Source organism: Oncorhynchus keta, chromosome 4, assembly GCF_023373465.1.
Source record: "Oncorhynchus keta strain PuntledgeMale-10-30-2019 chromosome 4, Oket_V2, whole genome shotgun sequence".
NCBI classification, from domain to species: Eukaryota; Metazoa; Chordata; class Actinopteri; order Salmoniformes; family Salmonidae; genus Oncorhynchus; species Oncorhynchus keta.
In genome coordinates, this window is record NC_068424.1 from 49,745,419 (window position 1) to 49,767,530 (window position 22,112).

At 44.1% G+C, this 22,112-nt stretch overlaps 2 protein-coding genes across 5 annotated transcripts in view; one reads left to right on the top strand and one right to left on the bottom strand.

Moving 5' to 3' along the window:
* The window catches only part of LOC118383188 (FERM and PDZ domain-containing protein 1-like), a 39,248-nt gene extending 26,896 nt beyond the window's left edge, over positions 1 to 12,352 (bottom strand). For 2 of the 4 annotated variants that reach the window (XM_052508836.1, XM_052508833.1), the window contains exons 1-2: positions 12,178 to 12,352; positions 129 to 240 (exon numbers count right to left, since the gene is read on the bottom strand). The gene's annotated coding sequence lies outside the window, so the exon portion shown is untranslated. Of the gene's footprint in view, positions 1 to 128; positions 283 to 1,729; positions 1,787 to 12,177 lie in introns of all 4 variants that reach the window. The other 2 variants (XM_052508835.1, XM_052508834.1) reach the window with 2 other exon arrangements.
* A 469-nt stretch (positions 12,353 to 12,821) lies between these two features.
* LOC118383708 (mitochondrial import receptor subunit TOM5 homolog) lies at positions 12,822 to 14,122 on the top strand. The gene is made up of 2 exons (XM_035770157.2): positions 12,822 to 13,095; positions 13,702 to 14,122. Exons 1-2 carry the CDS (start codon positions 12,975 to 12,977, stop codon positions 13,734 to 13,736), a joined length of 156 nt encoding a protein of 51 aa, XP_035626050.1. The 5' UTR covers positions 12,822 to 12,974; the 3' UTR covers positions 13,737 to 14,122.
* The last annotated feature ends 7,990 nt before the right edge of the window (positions 14,123 to 22,112 follow it).

Sequence of the window (22,112 nt, forward strand, 5' to 3'; positions counted from 1 at the left end):
ACATTTATTGAAGGTGCTATGAACAGATACCTACCTACCTACCTACCTACCTACCTACCTACCTACCTACCTACCGTCCGTCCGTCCGTCCGTCCGTCCGTCCGTCCGTCCGTCTGTCTGTCACTCACCGTGGTATGGATTGTCTCTTCTGGATTCCCAAACAGGAAAACCCTCTTGCCTTCTGTGACATCAGCTCCGGAGTCCCATCAGGATTAGCCGAGAAGAGGTGGAGGAGGGCCCCTGTGATCAGAACCAATCAGATTTTTTAATACCCGTAGTCACCTGTGCAGAATGGAACAACAAATCAATCAGTTACACTGTCATTGCCTTTCGATTCCTTTCGCAAAACAATGACCTTTTCTGGGTGAAGTGATATAATTCAAAAGTGCTATGTCATCATAACGTGTTTGTCATAATAAAATGACTGAACAAGCAGACATTTAGTCTTTATCCTCCTGTTAGAACCAGTACAAGCAGAATTGTGTTTTTTTATTAAAGAGGCCACTACTGTTTTCCCCACCCCCAGGCCTCCGTGCTGCAATCTAAGCAGTGTAGCCTGAAAAGCACATCATGGTGTGATGGAGAAGAGGCACTCTAACTGTGTCTGGTTGTCTGAATTAAAATTGCATATCAACCCAGTTCAGAGACGGACCAACTAGCCCCTTTTAGAAACTGCTAGAGGAAAGACTGTGAATTCCACTGCGGTTGAAAGAAGCTAATCCCCGAGGATCCCAGACAAACAAGGCTACAGCAATAATACAAGGAGGACAACTCTTTTATACAAACGTCAACTGTGAATAGCTGAAGTGAGCAAAATATGCTCAGACCATATGCTCTGTGCACTTCTACAAAGGCAAATCTAATATAGTGGCGCGCTGAGTCTGAATAAATCTTTGCCTTATCGAATAAAGACACATGATTAAACACTCCTTTAGTGCCTCTCTATTCTCTCATTTCAGGGGCTCCTGTTCCCTGAATGGCCCTGACACGCAGCTCCATCACCAGGCCCTGTGTCCCAAACACAGTGCTCTTTCACCAGGCCTGGTCCCCAGTGCGCAGCTCGGAAAAAGACCCAGACCCACATAAAATGCAGGGCAGATTAATAATGCATAGAGCTAATGCAGCTAAGCTAGGCCTCCTACCTACTCCAGCCTCCTCTGACAACACATGCACCAAAAGAGGAGCGACGGAAGGAGGAGAGGAAATGGAGAGAGAGGGGTGCAGGGGGTGAAGAGGTGAAGAAGGGGGGACTGTGGAGAGTGAAAGGAGAGCAGAGGGAGCAGGGGCCCAAGAGAAGGGGAAGGCGGCAGAGAAAGAGTGAACGCGAATTGGCCAAGGGGGAGAAAGAGAAAAGGACAGGATATTGGAGGGGGTTGTAGTGAGGGAGGAATTTTAAAGCGGGTTTTATTGGAGGGCGCAGCAGCACAGGAGACGAGATGTCGAAGAGGAAATAACAGCTGGCTGTTTTATTGAGGAGGAAAGGCTGATCATTATAGCATTTCTCCACAATACAGTACAAACATAGGCCAGCAGCGGACATTGATGTAGTCAATCGTTAAATCATTTTTTAAATAAAAAATGACATTCAGCATTGTTAACATTTTCCAGCAGTGTGATAGATAAAGGATGTTTGTTTTTAAAAAGTTGTTTATGAGGTTTTATAGTGTAAAAAAAAGTGTACATTCAAAACAGGATACTAAAAATGTATATGCAATGTTTTTCTTCTTACCTTTCTTTAACCAGCTAGGCAGTTGAGAACAAGTTCTCATTTACAACTGCCTGCGACCTGGCCAAGATAAAGCAAAGCAGTACGACAAAAACAACACCGAGTTACACATGGGATAAACAAACGTACGGTCAATAACAAAATAGAAACATCTATACACAGTGTGTGCAAATGTGGTAAGACTAGGGAGGTAAGGCAATAAATAGGCCATAGTGGCGAAATAATTTCATTTTAGTATTAACACTGGAGCGATAGATGTGCAGATGATGATGTGCAAGTAGAGATACTGGGGTGCAAAAGAGCAAAAATAAATAACAGTATGGGGATGAGGTCGTTGGGTGGACTATTTACAGATGGGCTGTGTACAGGTGATTGGTAAGCTGAAGCTTAAAGTTAGTGTCGGGAGATATAAGCCTCCAGCCTCAGTGATTCAAATGCACACTAACCTTTAAGAAATGAACAAAGACATCATGTGGATATCCAGAGGTTGCTTTTTAAGTGAAGCAAATGCATCGTAATAACGTGAGATCAGTACTTAAAATCATGGTTGGGATATCCCTGTCTGTCTTTCTGTCTATCTGTCTGTGGATCGTGATAAGACGGCTCCTAATCTGGCTCTGAATCGATAGTAATCATGACTGTCCACAGACTTCATCAGTACCGCTTGTATCCTGTCTTGGCTTTCTTTCTCTCTTTCTCTGTGACGTTCTCCATCTCAACCGTCATTAGTATAGCTTGCAGCCTGTCTTAGCTTTCTTTCCTTCTCTCTCCCTTCCACTTTCTCTCGTTCTCTCTCTCTGGCACTTTCACCATCTTGGACTCTCTCTCTCTTTCTCTCACTCAATATCACTCTCCTCTCACTCTCAACCAGGGAACAATCACTTTTGATAAGGTTTTCTGTTTGGAAACCCACAAAGCATCTCTTGTGACCGACTCCGGTTCCACCCGTTAAACTTTTAACGAACAAACACGCATACATAGAGACACTAAGTCTCTGTTCATCTTCCCTGAATTCCCTCTCTCTTTCTCTTTCTCTCTCCCTCTCCCTCTCTCTCTCTCTCTCTCTTTCTTTCTTTCTCTGAGAGGTATTATTGAATGGGAGGTGCTGCCAGCTGGACAGGAAACACCATCGAGTTGAAATCCAATTAGGCATGCTAAGACAAGACAGGCCAAGACCGGACCGGGGCGGGGCCACACTGGGTCAAACCCACAACAGACAGTACAGGAGAAATCTATCTACAGAAAGGGCTGACATGGAGCTCATCCACAGGCCCTGCCACCTTCCTCTGGGCGTGCCACTCGTGGAGCTCTCCTACCTGGCCCTGTCACCGTCCTCTGAGGGTCCCACACAAGCCCTGACCCATTGACTGATATGGTGGAAACGGACAGGAGGGCCTAAACACCTGCTTGATGTTTTTTATTTATTTTTATTTTACCTTTATTTAACTAGGCAAGTCAGTTGTTCTCAGCAGTAAAGGATTTAGCAATGAATTTGACACAGACCCCTGTCATTCATCTTCTACACATGAAGAGGTAAAGCCCAGAGACAACCCTTTTGTGTTTTGTGGACTGCAATTATTATGTATTTGTAATATTGCAACAATCCAGGCTTTGTTTACACAGGCAGCCCAATTCTGATATTTTTGGTCTTTTGACCAATCACATCAGATCTTTTCAATTTTTTTTAGAGCTGATCTGATTGGTCAAAAAAACTATTAGTGAATAATTATTTTAAATCAGAATTGGGCAGCCTACGTGTTCTCTTTTTTTACATTTATTTAACTAGGCAAGTCAGTTAAGATCAAATTCTTATTTTACAATGGCGGCCTACCACGGCCAAACCCTCCCCTAACCCGGACGACCTCTTTGAGGAGGTCACAAAACTTCAGTCAAAGGCGATACACACATGCACCCACACACCCACCCTAAATACAGTATTTAATCACTAAAAGTGGAGAAGTCCCAATCCTTAAAAACCTTGATTAGTATATCTATCCTTGTCTCTATCCTTAACCTTTAATGAGCTTTTATACGTGGGAGAGTAGTGGTATATGTTCCAATACAAACCCTTTCACTGTGTGGCTGCATGTGGCCTAGGCCTATGACTAAAAACACAGGTCTTTTTTGGGATCAACCAGTTGTCTGCTATTAACGTCTGAGGCCTAATTCTGCCTGAGTGGACGACCCCTCCCTCCGCCCATGAGGAGGAGCACAGTGGGAGACAGATCTGTTCAGGACCTCAGTCTGACACTGAGTCGCACCAGACCAAACCAGACCAAACTAGCCCAGAACAGGCGACAGAGACGGAACAGGATTGGAGAGGGGCTGTGCAGAGTACAAACTAATACATCAAAGAAAGCCATACACTGTATAGTTGTGTTATATAATATAATATAAACGGTGGTTTGAGCCCTGAATGCTGATTGGCTGACAGCCGTGGTATATCAGGCCGTATACCACGGGTATGACAAAACATTTGTTTTTACTACTCTAATTACATTGGTAACCAGTTTATAATAGCAGTAAGGCACCTCAGGGTTTGTGGTATATGACCAATATACCACGGCTAAAGACTGTGTCCAGGCACGACGCAAAACCAGACACGATATGGTTGTGTTACATAATATGCCTTTAAAAAGACAGAACGGTGCAAACAACCAAATGAATCAAATGAATGCATATAAAAATATAAATAAAGAGACTATTAATAATTAGGAAGCTTCATTAAGGACCAACCACTCCTGTTGTTTATTCACCAGGAGCTCTCCATTAGATTGTTACTGCTTGTTCGGTTGGCGATGTTCCGTTTTCTCTGTTCCCTTCCAGACCTAATCAAATCTACCGCCCCGTTCTGCGTTCCACCTGTCTGCTCATTCCATTTGCATCATTAAGATGGAAACTGCCGTGCACCACTCATTTCATCTCCACTTGCAATGGTGACCGGGGGGGAAGCTTGAGTTCCCCAATGCACTATTTAATACTAGGCCATTGGAAGATTAATAGTCTGCTGTGTTCCAGTTATTTGTCTGGGGGTTTTTCATTGGGTCAGAGAGAGGACTCCCTGGATAGGTCACTATCTGTCTGGGAAGAAGAGCTTGGGAAGTAAGCGGGTGAATAGAAATCATACTCCAAATCAACCCCTTCTCCCTAGCCCGGCCTATAGGCGTTTCATGTATACAGGTCTGATCTCAAAGAATGGTTGTACACCATATGATACCAGCTCCACCTTGCCCTCTGACTGGCAAGATGGAATTTGCTCTATATTGCTACCACCTATGGAGCGGTAGGTAGCCTAGCGGTTAGAGAGGTGGCAGGTAATTCAGCGGGTTAGAGAGGTGGCAGGTAATTCAGCGGGTTAGAGAGGTGGCAGGTATTCAGCGGGTTAGAGAGGTGGCAGGTATTCAGCGAGTTAGAGAGGTGGCAGGTATTCAGCGGGTTAGAGAGGTGGCAGGTAATTCAGCGGGTTAGAGAGGTGGCAGGTAATTCAGCGGGTTAGAGAGGTGGCAGGTATTCAGCGGGTTAGAGAGGTGGCAGGTATTCAGCGGGTTAGAGAGGTGGCAGGTAATTCAGCGGGTTAGAGAGGTGGCAGGTATTCAGCGGGTTAGAGAGGTGGCAGGTATTCAGCGGGTTAGAGAGGTGGCATGTATTCAGCGGGTTAGAGAGGTGGCAGGTATTCAGCGGGTTAGAGAGGTGGCAGGTAATTCAGCGGGTTAGAGAGGTGGCAGGTAATTCAGCGGGTTAGAGAGGTGGCAGGTAATTCAGCGGGTTAGAGAGGTGGCAGGTAATTCAGCGGGTTAGAGAGGTGGCAGGTATTCAGCGGGTTAGAGAGGTGGCAGGTATTTAGCGGGTTAGAGAGGTGGCAGGTAATTCAGCGGGTTAGAGAGGTGGCAGGTATTTAGCGGGTTAGAGAGGTGGCAGGTAATTCAGCGGGTTAGAGAGGTGGCAGGTAATTCAGCTGGTTAGAGAGGGGGCAGGGATTCAGCGGGTTAGAGAGGTGGCAGGGATTCAGCGGGTTAGAGAGGTGGCAGGTAATTCAACGGGTTAGAGAGGTGGCAGGTAATTCAGCTGGTTAGAGAGGTGGCAGGGATTCAGCGGGTTAGAGAGGTGGCAGGTAATTCAGCGGGTTAGAGAGGTGGCAGGTAATTCACCTGGTTAGAGAGTTGGCAGGGATTCAGCGGGTTAGAGAGGTGGCAGGGATTCAGCGGGTTAGAGAGGTGGCAGGTAATTCAGCGGGTTAGAGAGGTGGCAGGTAATTCAGCGGGTTAGAGAGGTGGCAGGTAATTCAGCGGGTTAGAGAGGTGGCAGGTATTCAGCGGGTTAGAGAGGTGGCAGGTAATTCAGCGGGTTAGAGAGGTGGCAGGTATTCAGCGGGTTAGAGAGGTGGCAGGTAATTCAGCGGGTTAGAGAGGTGGCAGGTATTCAGCGGGTTAGAGAGGTGGCAGGTATTCAGCGGGTTAGAGAGGTGGCAGGTATTCAGCGGGTTAGAGAGGTGGCAGGTATTCAGCGGGTTAGAGAGGTGGCAGGTAATTCAGCGGGTTAGAGAGGTGGCAGGTAATTCAGCGGGTTAGAGAGGTGGCAGGTAATTCAGCGGGTTAGAGAGGTGGCAGGTATTCAGCGGGTTAGAGAGGTGAGCCAGAAACTGGAAGGTTGCCAGTTCACATCATGTGTCTGATAGGAAAGATCCAGCAGTGAGCTGGCAACCGGAGGGTTGCTGGTATCAAATTCAAATCAAAATCAAATGTATTTGTCACATACACATGGTTAGCAAATGTTAATGCGAGTGTAGCGAAATGCTTGTGCTTCTAGTTCTGACAATGCAGTAATAACCAACGAGTAATCTAACCTAACAATTCCAAAACTATTACTTTATACACACAAGTGTAAAGGGATAAAGAATATGTACATAAAGATATATGAATGAGTGATGGTACAGAACGGCATAGGCAAGATGCAGTAGATGGTATCGAGTACAGTATACATATGAGATGAGTAATGTAGGGTATGTAAACATTATATTAAGTAGCATTGTTTAAAGTGGCTAGTGATATATTTTACATCAATTTCCATCAATTCCCATTATTAAAGTGGCTGGAGTTGAGTCAGTGTGTTGGCAGCAGCCCCTCAATGTTAGTGGTGGCTGTTTAACAGTCTGATGGCCTTGAGATAGAAGCTGTTTTTCAGTCTCTCTGTCCCTGCTCTGATGCACCTGTACTGACCTCGCCTTCTGGATGATAGCGGGGTGAACAGGCAGTGGCTCGTATGGTTGTTGTCCTTGATGATCTTTATGGCCTTCCTGTGACATCGGGTGGTGTAGGTGTCCTGGAAGGCAGGTAGTTTGCCCCCGATGATGCGTTGTGCAGACCTCACTACCCTCTGGAGAGCCTTGCGGTTGTGGACGGAGCAGTTGCCGTACCAGGCGGTGATACAGCCCGACAGGATGCTCTCGATTGTGCATCTGTAGAAGTTTGTGAGTGCTTTTGGTGACAAGCCAAATTTCATCAGCCTCCTGAGGTTGAAGAGGCGCTGCTGCGCCTTCTTCACGATGCTGTCTGTGTGGGTGGACCAATTCAGTTTGTCCGTGATGTGTACGCCGAGGAACTTAAAACTTACTACCCTCTCCACTACTGTCCCATCGATGTGGATAGGGGGGTGCTTCCTCTGCTGTTTCCTGAAGTCCTGAAATCACCTCCTTTGTTTTGTTGGCGTTGAGTGTGAGGTTATTTTCCTGACACCACACTCCGGGGGCCCTCACCTTCTCCGTGTAGGCCGTCTCGTCATTGTTGGTAATCAAGCCTACCACTGTAGTGTCGTCCACAAACTTGATGATTGAGTTGGAGGCGTGCATGGCCAAGTAGTCATGGGTGAACAGGGAGTACAGAAGAGGGCTCTTGTGGGGACCCAGTGTTGAGGATCAGCGGGGTGGAAATGTTGTTACCTACCCTCACCACCTGGGGGCGGCCCGTCAGGAAGTCCAGTACCCAGTTGCACAGGGCGGGGTTGAGACCCAGGGTCTCGAGCTTGATGACGAGTTTGGAGGGTACTATGGTGTTAAATGCTGAGCTGTAGTCGATGAACAGCATTCTCACATAGGTATTCCTTTTGTCCAGATGGGTTAGGGCAGTGTGCAGTATGGTTGAGATTGCATCGTCTGTGGACCTATTTGGGCGGTAAGCAAATTGGAGTGGGTCTGGGGTGTGAGGCAGGGTGGAGGTGATATGGTCCTTGACTAGTCTCTCAAAGCACTTAATGATGACGGAAGTGAGTGCTACGGGGCGGTAGTCGTTTAGCTCAGTTACCTTAGCTTTCTTGGGAACAGGGACAATGGTGGCCCTCTTGAAGCATGTGGGAACAGCAGACTGGGATAAGGATTGATTGAATATGTCTGTAAACACACCAGCCAGCTGGTCTGCGCATGCTCTGAGGACGCGGCTGGGGATGCCATCTGGGCCTGCAGCCTTGCGAGGGTTAACACGTTTAAATGTTTTCCTCACGACGGCTGCAGTGAAGGACAGTCCGCAGGTTTTGGTAGCAGGCCGTGTCAGTGGCAATGTATTGTCCTCAAAGCGGGCAAAAAAGTTATTTAGTCTGCCTGGGAGCAAGACATCCTGGTCCGTGACGGGGTTGGTTTTCTTTTTGTAATCCGTGATTGACTGTAGACCCTGCCACATAACTCTTGTGTCTGAGCCGTTGAATTGTGACTCTACTTTGTCTCTATACTGACGCTTAGCTTCTTTGATTGCCTTGCGGAGGGAATAGCTACACTGTTTGTATTCGGTCATGTTTCCCTGGTTAAAAGCAGTGGTTCGCGCTTTCAGTTTCACGCGAATGCTGCCATCAATCCACAGTTTCTGGTTTGGGAATGTTTTAATCATTGCTATGGGAACGACATCATCAATGCACTTTCTAATGAACTCGCTCACCGAATCAGCGTATTCGTCAATGTTGTTGTTGGACGCAATGCGGAACATATCCCAATCCACGTGATCGAAGCAGTCTTGAAGCGTGGAATCAGATTGGTCAGACCAGCGTTGAACAGACCTGAGTGCGGGAGCTTCTTGTTTTAGTTTCTGTCTGTAGGCAGGAAGCAACAAAATGGAGTCGTGGTCAGCTTTTCCAAAAGGAGGGCGGGGGAGAGCCTTATTTGCGTCGCGGAAGTTAGAATAGCAACGATCCAAGGTTTTACCAGCCCTGGTTGCGCAATCGATATGCTGATACAATTTAGGGAGTCTTGTTTTCAGATTAGCCTTGTTAAAATCCCCAGCTACAATGAATGCAGCCTCAGGATATGTGGTTTCCAGTTTGCAAAGAGTCAAATAAAGTTTGTTCAGGGCCATCTATGTGTCTGCTTGGGGGGAAATATATACGGCTGTGATTATAATCGAAGAGAATTCCCTTGGTAGATAATGCGGACGACATTTGATTGTGAGGAATTCTAAGTCAGGTGAACAGAAGGACTTGAGTTCCGGTATGTTGTTGTGGTCACACCACGTCTCGTTAATCTTAAGGCATACGCCCCCGCCCCTCTTCTTACCAGAAAGATGTTTGTTTCTGTCGGCGCGATGCGTGAAGAAACCAGCTGGCTGCACCGATTCCGTTAGCGTCTCTCAAGTGAGCCATGTTTCCGTGAAGCAAAGGACGTTACAGTCTCTGATGTCCCTCTGGAATGCTACCCTTGCTCGGATTTCATCAACCTTGTTGTCAAGAGACTGGACATTGGCGAGTAGTATGCTAGGGAGTGGTGTGTGATGTGCCCGTCTCCGGAGCCTGACCAGAAGACCACTACGTTTCCCTCTTTTACGATGTCTTTGTTTTGGGTCGCATCCATTCCGTTGTCCTGGGTGGAAGGCAGGACACAGGATCCGCTTCGAGAAAGTCATATTCCTGGTCGTACTGATGGTGAGTTGACGTTGCTCTTATATTCAGTAGTTCTTCCCGACTGTATGTAATGAAACCTAAGATTACCTAGAGTACCAATGTAAGAAATAACCCGTAAAAAAACTAAAAACTGCATAGTTTCCTAGGAACGCGAAGCGAGGCGGCCATCTCTGTCGGCGCCGGACATTCTTCATGTGATTGCCTGCCGTTGTGCCACTGAGCAAGGTAATTACCCCCCCACAACAAATGCTCCAGCGTAGAAGCTCCCTGCTCAACCTGTATATATGTTTAGGAGGGGTTGGAATAAAGTGGAAGTCAAATTTTGGTTGAACCTTGTGTACAATTGACAAATAAAGTAATCTTAATCTTAAACTATCCAATCATGTAAAAGGAGCTTGGGGATGATTTGGGATTGGACATAAGTCTGGGATGAGTGACCTCTGCTTCTCTTATGTCTAGGCCAAACCTTTTTACATGTTCATAGATCATGGTGCTGTTATGTCTGGAAGGGACCCTAGAGTATACAGTGGATTTATGGTGCACAGTATGTCTCAGTGCTGGTCCATTGGCCAATCCAACCCATTATAACACTTTGAGAAGACAAACAGAAAGACAGCCCAACCATTAAATGGATTTGTGTTCAGATAAAAAAAAATGATTGACAACCCGACAGTCTCTGGCTGCCAAAATGTGTCTGGGGCAATAACATGCATCGAATTACTTAATGACCGCCATTATTAGTTGGTCTGGTGATCGATTGGCTGACTGATCAGTAGGAACAGACACCAGCACACAACTCAAACTGCCCTAGAGACAAGAAGGGCTAAATATTAAATGACGCCACTGTGGCTTGAGTCAAAAGTAGTGCACTATGTAGGGAATAGGCTGCCATTTGAGATGTGGAGGCTCCAGGGTAAGAGGGAGCCAGCCGTAAGTAGGGCAGAAGAGCACTCAGTGGGGTAGATCCCAGCACAGGCAGGCAGACAGTTAGGTAGACAGACAAGCAGACAGACAGGCAGACAGACAGGGAGAGAGGCAGATAGGCAGGCAGTGAGCCTTTCCTGATGTGAGTGTCATCCCATTCGCATTTCTCCACTGGCTGAGTGACCTCAGAGCAACAGTTCCATCACATGTTATAACATGCATCACTGAGTCATCATGCATCCCGGAGTCAGCATGCATCCCTGAGTCATCATGCATCCCTGAGTCATCATGCACAATGCCTGCAGCACTGGCATAGCAGCACTGGCAACACACAGACACACACACACACACTTGCACATATACACACGTGTTCACACACTCACAATCACAGACACACACTCAAACACCCTCACTGAGCAGTCACGCCCATAGGGCAGCACAAGACCAGGACAACAACCACCCATGTGTGAGATGATGCAGGCTATGTGTGTCAGCATGTGTGAGTGTGTAGGAATGTCGGTACATATATGAACATTAGCTAGTCAGTGATATCCTAATATTCTGTGACATTAAATACATCATCTCCTGGGCCCCATGTACATTTTGTGTACAGTAGAGCACATGTCTGGACTATATATAATCAGAATCAGTGGTCATATTCAATCATGTCATGCATTAAATAAAGGACACAGAACGGCAAACGCATTGTTCCGGTCTAGTTGTGTTGCGCTCTTCTTGCTTCGCATGGAATGGAAACGTGCACTGAATGAACGTCGCATTTTCACAAACCTATGGATACGCGCATGAGGAAAAAGGCTAATTCTGTCTCTCTCCACACCTCGCCAACGGCCCGATGCCCATTGATAACAAGACATATTGGCCATTTAATATAAAGGCGTTTTACTACACCACCAGAGACGCCGGTCACCATCTCTGGATCTACTCTGATTCCATTTGTACTCTCTGACCATTTGCATTAAGTGACACCAATTTCATGCTGCACAGAATTCCACTGGTTGCGTATTGGCCTTGCAGAATGCATGTGTGAGTATCCTGGATGGATAAGAGGAGGATGGTTATGAATCAACGACAAAATAACCACGTCAATACGAAATGCATGGGAGTGCGCTGCTCAGCATGCAATAATAAAACAAAATAGAATAGAATATCAATCGTCCACCGCACAATAGTTTCACCCCCAATTCATTAGACATTTTGGATAGGTCGAAATCAAATATTGAAAGATTTTTTTAACACAAATATAAGCGTGTATTATGTTGTGTTCGTATTGTTCACCCGCAAGGACCAAACTGACCCGAGATATAATCGCTGACAGCAGTCATGCCAGATTAGCCCCGAAACAAAGAGAAAAAAAAGTCAAATTTTAATTGTTTCCTAAAATTATCTTAATCCGATTTAGATCTCTCTATTCCTGTTTTTAGAAACAGGGGCCCTGGAAACCGGGACCAGCACGAAATCCAAATAATTCAGATAGGATTTGATGTATTTTTTCTATGTGAAAAATATCGCAAGAGATTCTTCCAATCAATGCAAGGTGCACGCAGAAGCATTACACCCGGGTGTCTTCACCATTCGTCCACAGTCAGTTTGACAATAAAGATGATAATAAAATAACGAAAAAACGAACTCACCTCGTGTTCTACAGAAAGAGACAGACCAGGGTTGTGAACCGGGAGGGCCCAATGAAGTGACTAAAGAGAGAGAGCAGACAGAATAGCTTGTCGGAATCGGTAGAATACGTGTCCCGGACGGTGTGGTGCGTACTGTCATCGTATTGGAACTGTTCTCGACCGTTTAATCCCCGGCCCTGAGCTCAGAAATATCCCACTCCCTCCCTCCCTCCCTTCGTTTTCTCCTGCTCTCTCTCGCTCTATCAATTTTTCCTCCCTCTCCTCCACACTCATTATTGTTCGCTCCCTCCCCGTCGGCCTTGAGGACCTCCCTCACAAGGTCAGTTTGATTGAAGGCAAGAAAGATCATGCTTGACAGTAACATATTCAATAAAGATGATTATACTATGAGAAAAAACTGTTTCCGCAAACAAGTAAGAATGACAGTATATTGTAATAAACAATAATAAAAAACAATCACAAAATATGTTTTTTATTTAGTCACCTCCAAAAAATATATATTTTAGACAAACGTTTAATTTGATAAATAGGCAAGACTTGGGTTAGTACAAATTCATCATAAATACACATTTATTGCTTTGCCTTCCCCCCATTGTAGAGTTTGTACCTCTACGGACATTGTACTGAAAGTAATCCTTAAACGCAATTTCCGGTTTAAACAGTCACGCGTCCGTCAACAAGCACGAGTAGGGCTCCGTGAATCAAGGCAAAGGGCCAGCATAATACTAAGGAAACCTCAGCCATAAAATCACAATCAGGTGAGGATAGAGTATAAAACCTTTACAGACCACGCCGAGATGTTTAAACTCGAGGGGTTAGAGCCGAAAATGGAACCAGAGGAGATGAAGAAAAAGATGCGACAGGATGTAATCTCGTCCGTGCGCAATTTTCTAATCTATATTGCCCTTCTCAGAGCCAGTAAGTATTGGTTTTCACATTGCTCTCGGGTTGCACACGTTCTGCTTGTTCTGCATTGCAGCCGACCGTGTCAGCGACTGCCGACTTACAAAGAACCTTGCATCAAAAATAACTACTCATTGTTATTTATAGATCAGTCAGTCACAATTTACCCATGATACATTACGGTTATTAAGCTCTCGAACACTGCCATTATCTCACAATATATTGTGTAATATATGGATCAGTGCTATCCCTAAACCCAACTTCAATGGAGTAGGGAGGTCCCAAGGATCCAAGATAGCACAGACTGTAATGCATGTCGCACTCACCTGCTCAGTGTTCAGACAGGAGAATGTACAGTGAATCAATGACATAACTAAACGTGATCCTTTACAAATCATCCATCAGGTTGTGACCCCTAAACATGGTTCCCCTCTTTTGACCTGGGAGCCAGCTTTCTGGTTTTTGCATGAGAATGAATGGTCATTAATCTAGATAAATATCCCCAAGGGTTTTGGTAGATCTTTTGACCATAAACAGCACCTCAATCAAAAAGGAACATTTTCTGGATAATTTACTAAGTTAAGTTTGGTTTGACTATTTCTTTCCTTTGCCCCCACACAGCTCCGTATATCTTGAAGAAGTTGGACAGCATTTGAGACCATCTGCCTCCAGTATTCCCACTCGGGCAGTTTAATGCAACAAGGTCGATGGACATCACCATAACAGGGGAACAATTAACAAAGCGGCGAGTTAAACACCATCATACGGATCCTATATGGAAGACTTCTTTATAGGCTACAGTGGAGACATTACGTTGTGTCCCCCCATTGTACTTGAACATTAAGATGTCATTTGTAGTCATCGATGTGTCATCTGTTATTTTTCATGGTTACCTTTTATGTTAGTGCTCAATAAGAGAACATCTGATTTTGTTTTGAGTGTTTTGGCAATATTTTCCATGGTCCCTCAATGAGAGTGTTGTGTAATTGGACATGTGAATTTTGTTGGTCATCACATGCAATAAAGAGAAGACATGTTTAAATATTGATTGCATGGTTTTTGTTAATTATCATCAGGTATAAAATTATTGAAAAAGCAATGCCCAAAAGCAAGACCCCTTGAACTGTTCATTTGAAGATATTCTGTAGATTCTCAGGTATACAACAAATAGGGTGGTAGAGGGTATTATACCAAATTTGCTTCCCTCATAGATAACTGCTTGCCCCTTGGACTCCACAGCATCATGAAGGCAAGGGAGAAGAACTCTCAAGCAGTGCAGTACAGCAACCATCATTACCTGAATATGCCAAATGGGGGGCGCTCTTGTCTTATTTTTGAGGACATCAGAATTCTGACCATGAAGCTGGCGATTTCATAACTGAATCAGTGTAAACATTAGACAATGCAATTATTTCAAATGCAGAGTTTTTCTTCAGATAAGATCGCAAAATATTCTCATATATTATTACTTAAGAAGGGATGGGATGCATGCACGAATGAAGTGCGAGCCAGAAGGCAAGCAAGAAGACGCAGCCATGGGTGGGCCTGGGAGGTCATAGGTTCACCCACTTGGGAGCCAGACCCAGCCAATCAGAATGAGTTTTTCCCCACGAAAGTTATTACAGACATAAATACTCCTGAGTCTCAGACGATCCCACATGTGAAAAAGCTGGATGTGGAGGTCCTGGGCTGGTGTGGTTAAACATGGTATGCGGTTGTCAAGCTGGTTGGATGTACTGCCAAATTCTCTAAAATGACATTGGAGGTGGTTTATGATAGAGAAAGTAACATTCAATTATCTGGCAACAGCTCTGGTGGACATTCCTGCAGTCAGCATGCCAATTGCATGCTCCCTCAAGATTTGAGATATCTGTGACATTGTGTTGTGTGACAAAACCGCATTTTAGAGTGGCTTTTCATTGCCCTCAGCACAAAGCTTTTTTATCAGCTTTGTGATATGCCACAACTGTCCTGCGGATGGATTATCTTGGCAAATGATAAATGCTCACTAAGAGGGACGTAAACAAATGTGCATAAAATTCGAGAGAAATAAACTGGCATTTTTAAAAAATATTTTATTTTAGCTCATGAAAAATGGAACCAACACCTTATATGTTGCGTTTATATTTTTTGTTCAGTATACATTTCAGTAATTAGCAATCCTACATGTGGTGGACAGTGGATAAATTGAAGTTTAAAATATTTATCTGAAAACGAACTTATAGCCATTTATTGTTGCCCGTGTTGTAATCACCTCTAACCAGTTGGCTAAGGTAGCCTGTGTGCCCATGAGCTCCCAAATCTAGTCGAGATAGATGTTTATTTTGTGTATTCGATTAGCTAGCTAGTTGGCTAGTGAATGGCCAGTGTGAGCCAGCTTGCTAGCTACATTTTAGTCAGTAGCTGTACTTATAAATTAAGTGAAGTGGTTTCAGATATGAAACGATAGAAATTATACACCTCGTTTCGGTAAGGCTCAGTCACGCGCTCAAGAAGACTCAACCAATCACCCGACGGGATCTATGTAGATAGAGACTCATAAATATCCATAAAATCCCTCCCTTTAAATTCTGTCGATCAATATCACCCAACATACCAGTTACAGCCAATCAGCTGCTTACTGTCTCTTTCACCGCAGATGAAATCACTACACTGCCTGATACACCCGTGTGCTTTGCCTTTAACTCAGCGATGAGTAAAAAAAAACATGGACTTAGTTATGACTATCATAAACTTTATCCGATCAACATATAGCCTAACATTGCTTGTTTCGTAGTTTGCTGAGCTCCATGATCTTCTATTACATCATGACTTTCAGTGGCTAAGCAAGGGTAATGCTCTCAAGCAGTGGCGATTTTAGCATGTAAATATTGGTGGGGCAAAAAGAAAAGTGGGATGCATGCCAGAAAACATCTTACCACTGCTACACCTGGCTATCAGCGGAGCCTAGTCTGGCAGCCTAATTTACTGCCTTTGAAAAAAACATAGCTGATATGGCTGACTTGCTTAAACAAATGTGGTTTCTAATGAAAATTGAGATGTACAAACTATGGCATAAGTGGACAGCAATAGGACGAGGCAATCAGTAATTTCGATTAAGACATTTGAGCGAGCTAGCTTGGATGTAGTCAATATAACTATTTGTTTAGCACTTTTGAAATGTACAGCGACTGGTCGACACTACTCTCAAGAGAGCAGCCTATGTGAGTTTAGGGAGTGACATCTTAATTTGCGACTACATGTGAGGGATAAAACAGTTATTGACATGATTGAGAAACGTACACATTTTATGATTAAATGTGTTCTTTTCTCCTCTGATTTGAGCCCAAACAAAACACTCCATTTACCTACAACTATTTGTTTAGCACTTTTGAAATGTACAGCGACAGAATTCAGAACATGGGCTGTTCTTACAGTGTTCTCCCTGCACACCAAGTCAGAACCATAGGATAAATAAAGGGGGCATATAAACAGACAATGAAAGCTTTTACAATATTCAATGATTACATTTCTCTAAAACAGGTTATTGGCTACATTTGCACCACCAAGTCAAAACCGTAGGTGAAATTAAGAGGGGTAAATAGACCAAATTATTAGGCTGAGGTATATGGGCTACTAACACGACATACACATTGTATTACTTTCTTAGCTACAGTATACATATCTCCCTGGCATATTACATAATTTATGCAGTATCATACAACACCTTTTTTTCGACTCACCTTGTTGTGCTTTGCCCACTTGAACAGGAAGGTGGCTCGGAGGTCCTTCGTGGGCAAATTTTGTCATCAAAGTTTGGCATTCTCTGGATTTATGGTGCATTCAAAATAACTGGGAACTTGCAAAAAACAAGGTCGAATCATGATGATGTCATTGATCTTTAGGTCTTAGCTCTAGAAAGAGGCTGGATTTACAATTCCGAGTTGGATGACCGTTCAGGACGTACTTTCCCAGTCGGAGCTCGTTTATACCCGATTTCCCAGTTGTCTTAAGTCAAGTTTTCACAGTTCCGATTTATCAGCGCGGCACAAATAATGCTTCATTGTCAACATAGCCAATGTTGAATGCTTATCATTTTAAACATGAAAAAGAACCCCTTAATCCCAGATTTGGGACCACATAGCCACTCCACTGAATAGCAGGCTAGTAATAATAATAATAATAATATATGCCATTTAGCAGACGCTTTTATCCAAAGCGACTTACAGTCAGTCATGTGTGCATACATTCTACGTATGGGTGGTCCCGGGAATCGAACCCACTACCCTGGCGTTACAAGCGCCATGCTCTACCAACTGAGCTACAGAACCACTAGTGATTTCTTTGTCATGCTTGCAGTTAGCCACTGTCACTGATTCCTTCCAAACCACTCATTGTTGAATTTTCGATTTCCAACTTGTGTAATGTTTATGTCCAATGGCCGATGAGCGCCGATACGTTTTATCTATAATTTCTCTTCATTGTTCTCTTCATGTGACAAGGATTAAAAATGATTTGCCAGTAGATTGTCGACTTGATTCATGATGATGACTGCTAGCTAAGATTTTGAAAGTCCAATCAAATCTACTATACATATAACGTGATCTGATGTCATTTTATCTGTGGCCAATGACCTTGAGCCTTCTTGGAGGGGCACTTCTAATGTAACTCTATGGCAGCACCCAGGGGGCTAGAATTTTCTAGCTCTACCCTTAGACTTGGCAGTGACGTAGTGTCCCCATGAGTGACAGATCACTGAGCCAATCGTCGCACAATGGTCCGTATTTTCTGCTGGCAAGTCCTACCACCACAGAAAGCACTGAGCTAGGCTGAAACACCTGCATTTTGGAGCTGCCTTACTCAAGAAAACAAAAAAGAGACCATGTTTGTATGCTGCTTTATTGACTCAATTATATATCTTTTTTTTTTTTACATTGTTTGCAAACTGCTATGTGACACGTATTAATGCCAAAATAACATGCAAAACAAGCAAGACCCCCCAACAAAAATATAAATTTTATTTTTAGCAAAAAATGTGGCGCTCAAACCAGATGAGGGTCGCTATGTGAGTTTAGGGTGTGACATCTTCAATCAGTTGAATGGACTTAATTTGCGACTACATGGGAGGGATAAAACAGTTGACATGATTGAAAAACATATTTTAAAAATAAATCTGTTCTTTTCACCTCTGATTTGAGCCCAAACAAAACGCTCCATTTCTCTACACTGCTCAACTCTATTAAGTCATCAGTACAGATCACTCCCTTGATGTAGGAGTTTTTAGATGAACTGAAAGCTTTGCAACGAGATTTGAGGAGTTTAATTTCCCCACAGAGGTGGTGCAGTTTGTTATAGGGGCCCGTTCTTTGCTGGTGAGGGGGGAGAGACTTCTCAGAAAAAGCTAGTCAACTGAGATAAGCCATGCATAAAAGGTTTCCAATGTGTAAATAAAAACAAAAGTTCACACTACGTATGTAAAACGGACAGGAAAGTAGAAATTCATTAATGTAACGCAGGTCAACTGCGTTATAAATACAAATGTGTTCCATTATTTCAACTATTTGAATTTAGCAGCATTTAATTGAATACACATGCTTTATAAGATTATAATTGTCTTTGTGCATTGGTTTTTATACTGGTTTTAGGAAGAGTAATCCCATGTAGAAAATGTCTGGCCTCCCTGTTAATACCTTTTTGAAATCTGCCCCCCCCAAGAATATACAGTAGTTGAACAGCCCTTGTATACGCTATGAATGTCCCGCCCACTTCCTGGTGCAAGTCTAGTACTGATTTTGAATGTATGTCAAGCTCATGTCATCAAATTAATGAAAATGGGGTTATTTAAGATATATGTAAAATTATATTTGTTTTTGTGGATCCAATGCCTTTTATGAAGGTTTTCAAAACAAAACGCAGTTGAAAACCATCATGTAAAATTAATCCATGAAATACTATAATTTTACATAAATCTTAAATGACCACGTCTTCATGAATTTGATGATTTAACCTAGAAGCCTATTCAAAAACAGGATGGGACTGGCACCAGAGAGTAGGTGGTACTTTCATAGGTTATTCCAGGCATGAGCATAGGGACATTACACGATAAATGAGTTGTTGTATTGTTCTGTTTTTCATATCATTTGTAACTGATATTTGTAAGGACAGAAGTGGTCTACAGTGTCAGACCTTTAGACCAATCAAATGAGTCCATAGACATTTGCATCATAGTTTTTGTTATTACTAGCATTGCATCTATTGTGACAGAGCTGCCCATTGCTCGTTACCCGTAACCCAAACTTGTCTGGATTTAGTGTTTATGAGATCTATCTGGAGTTACATCAGGTCACTGACACTGAGTCTTGTCTCTGCCTGACCATTCAGTTGGACCATTCCTCATGTTCATCCTCAGGCTGAGATGGACATCCCTGGTCACTTCGAGCACATCTTACAGCAGGTAAAAACACCAGTGTGTCAGTGTGTGTGGGGGGCCAACACTTCAGGTCCCACCGCTCTTTCCTGGCAGCCTGCAGTACACACTTCAGGGCCCTTCTTAATGCAGTGGAGGGGGATGAAGGAGGCGGCGCTGAAGGAGCCCGTGTGATGGAGCTGGACCCAGAGGTGGTGACTCCTGAGGCTTTCTCTGTCCTGCTGGACATGATCTACACCTCCGCTCTCACTCTGGGGGCATCTAATATAGCGGACGTGCTCCTGGCTGCCTCCCACCTGCACCTCAACACTGTGGTCAAGGCCTACAATCGCCATCTCACCTCCACCTCACACAATTTCCTCACATCACCTCCGTGTGGTTGGAGGTTACAAGTACAGCAGCAGCAGCAGTTCAGCCATGCAGTGAACCAGCAGCACCTGAGGCAGTCTCCATCCCAGGCAGCAGCCATGGCTGGGGTCAATTCCAGGCAGCAAAGATTTGTCCTGCTCCGGCAGCTGAGACTCAGACTAGTCACATCAGCTCTGGAAGGGAGCCTCGACAACAGGGAAACCGGGGAAGAGGCTAGCCCGACTGGAGGCAGGGATGGAGGGGTTGGAGCAGGTGGAGGCATTGAGCAACAAGCTGCTTTCCCCAGACGCGGTCTTCACAAACGCAATAACTCTTCTCCCCAAGTGTTTCAGGAGGTGAGGCTGGACAGCAAGCAGAACGGGGGCAGGCTCTCTGAGGAGAATTACGAGGAGGGCTCGCCAAGGGTGACAAGGAATAATTAAGTATGAGACTGGGAGTAGTAATACAACAAGGTATACCAATCAGATAGTAGTGTGGGAGGGACGCGGGAGGATGGGGGAGAGGATCACATAGAGGGTTTTCTGGTGAATGGATGAGAGAGGTTTAAAGTGAAAGTCGGAGAGGAGGGATAAGGATCAGAAGATGGATGTAGTGGTGAAATGTGTGCAGGTGAACTCCTCCTATCCAGACACAGCAGGTGTGTTCAATGATCCTCCATTCCCATCTGAGGACAAAGGATGAGCCAGCAAATGAAGAGAAAGATATACTCAGCCCGAAGGGAGATGATGCAAGCTCATCCAACCACCAATCTAGCTCTGATCCTCAGACAGAGACTCCAAGACAACATTGATGGAGGAGATGGGTTGTCTGACAACGAGGGCCTAGATAGCAAACCAAGACCTGGGCCTTTCCTGCATTCTCAACCCCATAAGTCAGCTTGGCAGTGGGCCATTAGGAGAAGACAGCCTCCTAAACACCACCATCAGTGAGGCTCAGACAGAAGGCAATGAGGCTGTTAGGTCACTTCAAAGCTTAGAGGCAACAAACGCCTCCTCTTTCTGCTCTGCGTCCTCTTACTCCCTTATGTTCCCAGTAACCTCTGTCCCCTTCCAGCAGGGCCACAGTTTCAGCAACAGCTTCATCCCCATGTCCCCATATGTAGTTGCAAACCGTAGTCTGGCTTTTTATGGCGGTTTTGGAGCAGTGGCTTCTTCCTTGCTGAGCGGCCTTTCAGGTTACGTCGATATAGGACTAATTTTACTGTGGATATAGATACTTTTGTACCTGATTCCTCCAGCATCTTCAAAAGGTCCTTTGCTGTTGTTCTGGGATTGATTTGCACTTTTCGCACTGAACTACATTCATCTCTAGGAGTCAGAACGTTCCTGAGCGGTATGACGGCTGTGTGGTACCATGGTGTTTATACTTGTGTACTATTGTTTGTACAGATGAATGTGGTACCTTCAGGCATTTGGAAATTGCTCCCAAATGATGAACCAGACTTGTGGAGGTCTACAATTTATTTTCTTAGGTCTGATTTTTCCCATGATGTTAAGCAAAGAGGCACTGAGTTTGAAGGTTGGCCTTGAAATACATCCACAGGTACACCTCCAATTGACTCAAATTATGTCAATTAGCCTATCAGAAGCTTCTAAAGCCATGACATAATTTTCTGGAATTTTCCAAGCTGTTTAAAGGCACAGTCAACTTAGTCTATGTAAACCTCTGACCCACTGGAATTGAGATACAGTGAATTATAAGTGAAATAATCTGTCTGTAAACAATTTTTGGAAAAATTACTTGTGTCATGCACAAAGCAGATGTCCTAACCGACTTGCCAAAACTATAGTTTGTTAACAAGAAATGTGTGGAGTGGTTGAAAAACTAGTTTTTTTACACTAGATAAGTGTATGTAAACTTCCGACTTCAACTGTAGTCTCGCTATTGTTATTTTACTCTGCTCTTTAAATACTTGTTACTTTTATTTCTTATTCATATTTTTAAACTGCATTGTTGGTTATGGGCTTGTAAGTAAGCATTTCACTGTAAGCTGTTGTATTCGGCACATGTTTGATTTGATTTGACTATTGCACTGTTTTACATTGATGAAAAAAATAATAGTAATGTTGACCCTAACAGGTTCCCATACACAATTGATGATTTTGGAATGCCCATACAGTGGGGCAAAAAAGTATTTAGTCATCCACCAATTGTGCAATGTCTCCCACTTAAAAAGATGAGAGAGGCCTGTAGTTTTCATCATAGGTACACTTCAACTATGACAGACAAAATTAGAAAAAAAATCCAGAAAACCACA